Here is a 7505-nt window from a genome sequence, read left to right as displayed (position 1 = left end):
ATGGCTGTCGCCGTCGCCAACGAAAAGACGAGCAGCGGCTCGCTCAACGAATCATCCAACGACAATGCCGCGGTTGTCCTCGAGACCGCGCCGGTGCACGAGGTCCCCGTGCCCGCGGGCACCACCGAGCGTCGCATCCTCACCAAGATTGACCTCCATGTCGTGCCCTTTCTCTGCATCATGTACCTGCTTGCCTTTCTAGGTACCGCACCCCCATTTACTACCCTTCACCTCTTCCTTCGCATCCGACGCGCCTCTACTGACAATTACATTACTATTATCCTCTCAGATCGCGTCAACATTGCCAATGCCAAAGTCTTCGACCTCGCCAAGGACCTCCACCTCGAAGAGCCTGGCAACCCCGACAGCACCAAGTACAACACAGCCCTCGTCATCTTCTTCGTTCCCTACTGTCTCTTTGAGATCCCTTCCAACATCCTTCTCAAAAAGTTCAAGCCCCACGTATGGCTCTCCATCAATATGCTACTCTTTGGCTTCACCACCATAATGCAGGGACTCGTCACCAACTATAGCGGCCTCCTCGCCACACGCTTCTTCCTCGGCGTCTTTGAGACGGGCATGTTTCCTGGAGGTGAGAAGTTCTCCCCTTCCTAGAGAACCTGCCGTCCCACCTCACTCATGCTAACCCCTACCCCAGCGTTTTACCTCATTGGCATGTGGTATAAGCGCTCCGAGGCCCAGAAGCGCTACTCCTTCTTCTTCAACAGCACTACCCTAGCTGGCGCCTTTGGCGGCCTCCTCGCCGCCGCCATCGGCAAGATGGACGGACTGCGCGGCTACAAGGGCTGGCGCTGGATCTTCATCCTTGAGGGCGCCCTTACCGTCTTCGTTAGCTTCTTCATCTACTTCCTCCTCCCCGACTTCCCCGAGGACGTCAAATGGCTGTCCGAGGAGGAGCGCACTTACGTCAAGGCCCGCCTCGCTGCCGACCAAGGCAACCATGCCATCGAGCGCCCCATCAAGCTGCGCGACATCCTCGCCGTCCTCAAGGATCCGAAGGTCATTGCTGGCGGCTTCGCCTACTTTGGCATCATCGTTCCCGCCTACGGCTACGCCTACTTCGCCCCGGGCATTATCCAGACCTTCCATTACGGAAAGATAGAGACCCAGCTGCGCAGCGTCCCGCCTTGGGCTGTCGCGTTCGCCTTTTCCATGGCCATCGCTTACCTCTCGGATCGCATCCGCCACCGCCTCACCTTTGCCCTTAGCGCCATCGCCGTCGCCATCGCCGGCTTTGCCATCCTCCTCGCGGTCCATAACCACACCAGCGTCCAGTACGCGGCCCTATTCCTCGTCGCGAGCGGCGCCTACACAGCAATGCCCATCATCGTGTGCTGGTTCAACATGAATCTCGGTGGTCACCACCGCCGCGCCATCGGTAGCGCTTGGCAGGTCGGTTTCGGCAACCTCGGCGGCATCATCGCCGTCTACGTCTTCCTCCAACGCGACTCGCCACGCTTCGTCCCCGGCTACAGCGTCTGTCTGGCCTGGTTCGTGCTCTCGGCCGCGGCGTGCTGCGTCTACGGCTACATGTGCTGGAGCGCCAACAAGAAGCGCGATCAGCTGCCGCCGGATGCCGGGGCCGCCCTGACGCAAGAGGAAAAGGACGATCTAGGCGACAACGCCCCCGACTATCGCTACCTCCTGTAGCGGGGTGTGTATCTTGTATATGAAGGATGAATGCACGGCTTCCGATTTATGTTTGGATCTACCTGTCATCAGCCATTGCTCGATGTCGTTTCTACATCAAAATTAAGGCTCGGTCGTTTGTTGTTTTTATATACCCATTTGCGAAGCTAATAATGCGAGCAATCCATGTCCTGCATTTTGGAGCATTGCTGTCCGAAATTTCAGCGCATCGCCCTTTGAATTGTAAACAAAGGCAAAAAATTTAACAAAGACTGTCGCTCGGACTGTTCGAATCGGTGGACCAAACGGCGGGCCAAGCTTGACATGCTCCGCCCAGAGACCCGGACGTGGGCTCTGGTGCCGGTAATGACGCCCGCCGCGGCTCGCAACTTCGGAGGGAGGAACAAAGCCATTCATTGACAGCCGAGGTTACTTCTGCGTGGTATACAGCACGGTGTTTGTGGAGAGATTCTACACGAGCACAGGTCAGTCACTCTTTGCAGAGACCTATGTACTATGCCTACACATTTACATGATTCAATACCGACAAAGCAAACGCAGTGGGCTGCAACCACATGTAGTTTATGCACTCGAAGTCGAGCAAAGTGAAGAATGAAAGCAAGTTTTCAAAAGCATCCGAGACGGAAGAAAATACACAGAAAACTGCAAACGGGATAAAATGTCCGACAAATCCCGGCTCACACGATCAACCCGTCCTCGTCCAAGACTGCCTTTGATTCCTGGTCAATGTCCGGGTTCCGGAAGGTCCTCATTTCGGCGTACCTGATCGTCCAGTACGCCAGGTCCAGTCCGCCACCCGGCATGCCCGCCTCCTCGGCCGCGTCGCTCAGCTCCCGCAGCACCGCCATGCTGACGCCCTCGCCCCTCCCTTGGCCCCTCCCCGCCGCCTCCCACATGCTCGTCAGCGCCCGGCGGTAGTCGTCCACCGGCAGCAGCGCCACGCGACCGATAGCCAGCACCAGCCGCGTCCACTCCCGCACGAACCGGTGCGAGAAGGACGTCTGCGCGTGCCGAAACTCGACCGTGGTGTTCGCGCGACCGCCGCCGCCGAGGGCCGGCATGTGCTTGCACAGCACCGGCGCGACGCTCAGCGGGTCGGCCCCCGGGCGGCGGTGCTCGAGGACCTGCCGCAGGTCGTCCCACGTGGCGTCGTCGCGCCAGATCAGCGCGAGCACGCGGGCCTCGGCCGCCGCGAAGGAGGACGGGAGGTGCGCGCGGGCGCGCGACGAGAAGAGCAGGGACGACCGCTGCCGCCGCCGGGACGACGACGCGCGGGGGACAAAGTCCGCCCCGAACATGGCGGAATAGGGAAACGGGCGCAGCGAGCCGAACCGGGGCGGGTCGCATAGAGGCTGCAGGAGCGGCTGGTCGAGGAGCAGCGCGAGCGTCAGCAGGCGCTGCGCGTAGGCGACGGTGCAGCCGCCGGGGACGTCGGGCGACAGGTGGACGTGCAGGCCGCAGTAGCAGAGACTGATGTGCGGCGGGCCCGAGATGTCGGCACCGTGGAGGGCTGTCAGCGCGGCGCCGAGGGGTGGCAGCCCGGTGGTGAACACGTCCGCCTCGGATAGAATGGGCGAGTTGAGCTCGCAGGCGATCCAGCGCCGGTACGGGGGGCATTTGGTGAGGCCGCCGGCAAGGACGACGACGGCGTCGGGCGGGGTGGCGTCGCGCAGCGGGTTGCGGCGTGGGCACTGCAGCGGCGTGGTGGTTATCTGGTAGCAGGCCGGGAGGCCGGCGGCGTGGAGGGAGCCGGCGAGGCGGTGCAGGCAGGCGTCCTGGGATAGGCTGGTGCGGTCCCGGCGGTCGAGCCCGCGGAGGTGCGCGGCGTCCCAGGCGGTGTCGGGCGGCGCGACGAATTCGATCTCGATGCCGACTTGCAGTTGGCTGTCGGTGGTGAGAGGCGGTGGTGCACCGGCATCACTGTTGTTGGCCATGGTGGATGGGTGGGCGGATGGGAATCCATGGTGGGCAAGTTGACCAAGTCCACGGCGTCTTCGCTTTTTAAATCACTTTGATGAGGGTCTCCTTTGTGTATCGATGAAAGTGACTAGCTTGGGGAGATCCGAGCTGATTCTTTCGTGCTTGCGAATCACAACACTCACCCGGTTCGGGTGTAACGTGCTTGAATTGAAGCTGTATCAAAGCATGCATTGTATGAGTTGGATGCTGCTTGACTGACTGTAGGTAACATGAGGCTGTGGAAGAATCGCACAAAGCAAGGATCAAGCCCTTTGAACTATAGCATGCCTGGTGTCATGGTGAATATCTACACAAAAGAATTGATGATATGGCCACCCCCGACAGCTGTGAATATGGACAACATGCTGCTGCCAACGGCAAACCACATGGGTATTTTCCAGGACATAGAGCTCGAGCTTAGCCAGTTTCCAGGGTGCACTGTCATCAACTACCGCAGCTTCAAGCTCCGCCGCATCATCATTTCCTGGTTTTGCCGTAATCGGCTTTGATGATTGGTCCGATTTAGACGATGCATGTGTAACACTTTCTTGACTGGGCGATTGGGTTGCAATCAACGTAGACTGGAGTCTGCGAGGCTTGCGGTGGCCTGGCTGTTATTATCGCAATGACTGTCACCTTTGTCTTGCGCTGCCTCGTGTCGATAGCCCGTATTCTGACTCGTTCAATGCCTCGGAGAGCTCACTGTATAGTCACAGGTGACGCCCGGCGTCATGCGAGTGATAGTGGCAGCAAGAAGCTGTGCCTTTGCACGTGTTGTCTTCTTGTAAGCAGATTCACGACTTACTGTTGTGCTAAGACTGAAAATGGAGGCTATAAGAGCAATTCACATGCAGTAGGCATAGAAAACAAATAGAATTTCGAATAAAGATAAATAATAAGCATATATGATGTGAAATTTGAACGCAATTTGACGAAAAAAGTTCTCAATGAGTAACCCAACGTCTATGTACATTATGTTGAATAATGTAGGATTTATAGTGAGTTGATCACGAAAAAGCGGCACGCATATCTTGCGTATAGTAGAATATCCGACAAAAGAAAGCCCTAAACAAATAAACCATATCTACACTGTGTTGGAACAATGTAGGCTTTGCAGTGTGCTCATCCCTGAGAAGCGGCACGGGCCGTTATGTGCGCATATTCCTAAGCAGCACAAAATGTGTTGCCACTGCCCTGGCGTTTGTCTAGCATGATTAAGCCTGCCAATCCCATGTCTTGGTTAGTAGACTATAATATGGCTTCACTGGCGCCGTTTTGCCGTGAACCAAAGAGGTCCTGGCTCATAAGGGCCGCAGAGTTCCATCTTATAGAGCAGAGCAAGCCCCGCGATGCATTTACAGGACGCTAGCTGGGGCGCTTCGCAGAACAAAATAAAGCCCTGTTGCGTATCGACGAGCGAAACACAACATGGCCTTGTTTTGTAGCCCGAATACGCCACAGCTGGGGAGAGCAAATGCATCGCGGGGTTACTCTGCCCTGTAAAATGGCCACTTTGGGGCCCTTATGAATAAGACCTATAAAAGTAAACGTGAGAAGATCGTAACGGATCCTTGTTATTATGCGAAAAGAGGGTATTAAAACATTACCGAGTGTTCGTATTGGCTGACGATATGGAGGTGTGCTAGCACACGGCGTAAGGCGGCGTCGCCTCCGTCTAGATGCACCGCCCCTAAGATAGCCTCTACTGCTGTGGCCATCATCTTGCTCGAAACAAAGACCGTTGCGGGATCCTTGTGGACGCAAAGGTCGAGCCCGTAGGAAAAGCCTGTCTCAGCGAGAAAGTTGTTGCTTAACGCTTCGTTACGAATGGACGTCCATATAGCTGCATCATTATTAGCAAAAGAGTATTATGCAAGTTCTTCCCTAATAAGTGGTTACCTTTGCTGGAGTTTTTATGGTACCAGTCTTGGCAGAGCATAGCGGTCGCAATACTATTGCCATACACGGCGAGGCGGTCGTTCTTGGAAAGCGTCTTGTACTCGCCATTGTCGATATAGACCGAGGCATTCGGTCCGGCGTTGTTCAGTGAAACGGCAGAGAGCAGCTTGTTGGTAAAAGTATACTGGATTTTCTGCTCGCATTGCGCAATGCCATGTCCAAATTGAGAATCGAATCGCATCATATAGTAGTCCTTTCTTATGAGTTGCGTGGTAAAGTAAATGATAACGAGGCTACTGATGCCGAGGTTCTTGATAACGAGGCTACTGATGACGAGGTTCTTGATGACGAGGCTTTTGATAACGAGGCTTTTTCTAAGTGAGGGGAAGTGTTGTGATTTATGTGCAAAAGTGTTGAGCCATCCCTTTGGTGCCGTCAGGCTCCAAGACCCCTTTGGGCGCCGTCAGGCTCCAGGACGGTCACTGACAAGGATACGAAGCAGTCATAAGCCTATGTCTTGCAGGTGCTTACTTTTTAGTGGAATCTTCTAGTAGAATAATGTACTGTTTTTATCCATAATACAGATAAGTACATTGAGAATCAGGTAATGATCCTGTTTAACTGTAGGTAATATAAGGCTATATAAGAATTATAGAAGTAAATATAGTTTTTTATTAAACTGTAATGTGTCTTATGCTATAGTGAATAATTATATAAAAGAACTAATAATCTGGAGTCTGAGCGGAATGCTCCTCCCCATGCTACATCCTAACTTCACCGGGCGGCTCCCAGACCCAACTCCTCATACCGGCCTTTGAACTCGGCAAACAGCTTATTCAACCCCGCCAGATTCAAAGGATCCTTGTCATCCTCCTGTTCCATCCAGCAAAGCATGTTGTGAATGTCAAACGCAATCGCCAGCATGTAACCCAGCCGCGCCTCGCGGTATACCCGTAGACCATCATCGTCGGCGTCGCCCGTCCGCTCGCGCCACCGCGCGGCGTACACGTCGCAAAAGTGTCGCTCCTCGGCGTCGAGGTACGGCCGACAGTCGGCGATCTTGCTCTTGCTATCGAACCACTTGAACATCTTTTGCATAAAGTGCCCGCCAATGTCCAACGCGCGGTAGTTGGAAAACGCAAACTCCAAGTCGACCAGCGCGATCCTGCCGCTCCCGTCGTCCGCGGGGCCGTTCTTGACGAGGATGTTCATGGACTGGATGTCGTGGACGCACCAGCCCGTCTTGGCGGACATGGACCGGAGGGCGGCGACGACGACGGCGCACCGCCCGGCGATGTCGTAGTCGACGAGCTCATCGATGGGCACGCCGCCGTCGCGGGACAGCATCTTGAGCCTCTCCAGCCCGTGGTACTTGCGCAGGCCCTTCCCAATGGCTTCGTAGTAGCTCGCGACGGGCTTCTGGGGCAGCGCAGTTTGGAGGGTGTGGAAGGTGGCGAGGCTGCGGGCCACGTCGGCTCGGATAGCCTCGTCCTCGACGTCCTCGGGCTGCAGGTGTCGCGAGTCGAGGAACTCGTCGATGCGCCCGCGCGTGCCGTCCAACGTCCGGAACAGGCCGTAGACGCGAGGGCCGAGGCCGGTCAGGCCATACTTGTACGTCAGCTGCGCCTCCTCCTCCTTGCTCGGTACAAGGTGCCGGAAGGCTTCAAAGTCGGAGAGGCTGGTGCGGTGAAACTTGATGAAGAGCTTGAGGGGCTCCGTGGCTGGCCTGGCGGTGTTGGGAGCAGGCCGCTCGACGATGCAGCTGGGATTGGTGAATGAGGTGCTGTACGTGACGGTAATGGTTGCTGGGTCTTGATCCGGCCATTCTTTTGTCAGAAAGGCGGCGATAATATCCCTGGCGATTTCCTGAGTGGGAACCTTGTCCGCCGGGAGAGCGAATTGAAGCTGTGTCAACGGCACCATTTCGGAAGTCAAATTGCGTTCAATTTTTTGCTGATATAAATACACGTTTTTTT

At 55.8% G+C, this 7505-nt stretch overlaps 4 protein-coding genes across 4 annotated transcripts; 1 reads left to right on the top strand and 3 right to left on the bottom strand.

Annotated features, from left to right (window-relative positions):
- On the top strand, nucleotides 1-1671 carry ISF_04184 (Major facilitator superfamily domain, general substrate transporter; the record flags this gene model as incomplete). The annotated part of the gene is made up of 2 exons (XM_018847790.1): nucleotides 1-592; nucleotides 659-1671. The coding sequence occupies 2 exons, from the start codon at nucleotides 1-3 to the stop codon at nucleotides 1669-1671; spliced, it is 1605 nt and encodes a 534-aa protein (XP_018704746.1).
- Nucleotides 1672-2348: 677 nt separating this feature from the next.
- ISF_04183 (hypothetical protein) lies at nucleotides 2349-3605 on the bottom strand (the record flags this gene model as incomplete). Its single annotated transcript, XM_018847789.1, has 1 exon — nucleotides 2349-3605. One exon carries the CDS (start codon nucleotides 3603-3605, stop codon nucleotides 2349-2351), a length of 1257 nt encoding a protein of 418 aa, XP_018704745.1.
- A 1620-nt stretch (nucleotides 3606-5225) lies between these two features.
- On the bottom strand, nucleotides 5226-5770 carry ISF_04182 (Ribonuclease III; the record flags this gene model as incomplete). Its single annotated transcript, XM_018847788.1, has 2 exons — nucleotides 5226-5473; nucleotides 5530-5770. The coding sequence occupies 2 exons, from the start codon at nucleotides 5768-5770 to the stop codon at nucleotides 5226-5228; spliced, it is 489 nt and encodes a 162-aa protein (XP_018704744.1).
- A 533-nt stretch (nucleotides 5771-6303) lies between these two features.
- ISF_04181 (choline/ethanolamine kinase) lies at nucleotides 6304-7452 on the bottom strand (the record flags this gene model as incomplete). The annotated part of the gene is made up of 1 exon (XM_018847787.1): nucleotides 6304-7452. One exon carries the CDS (start codon nucleotides 7450-7452, stop codon nucleotides 6304-6306), a length of 1149 nt encoding a protein of 382 aa, XP_018704743.1.
- Nucleotides 7453-7505: the final 53 nt, after the last annotated feature.

The sequence above is a fragment of the Cordyceps fumosorosea genome (genome assembly GCF_001636725.1).
Source record: "Cordyceps fumosorosea ARSEF 2679 chromosome Unknown scaffold_9, whole genome shotgun sequence".
Lineage (NCBI taxonomy): Eukaryota > Fungi > Ascomycota > Sordariomycetes > Hypocreales > Cordycipitaceae > Cordyceps > Cordyceps fumosorosea.
This window is presented reverse-complemented; position numbering and strand designations above follow the sequence as displayed.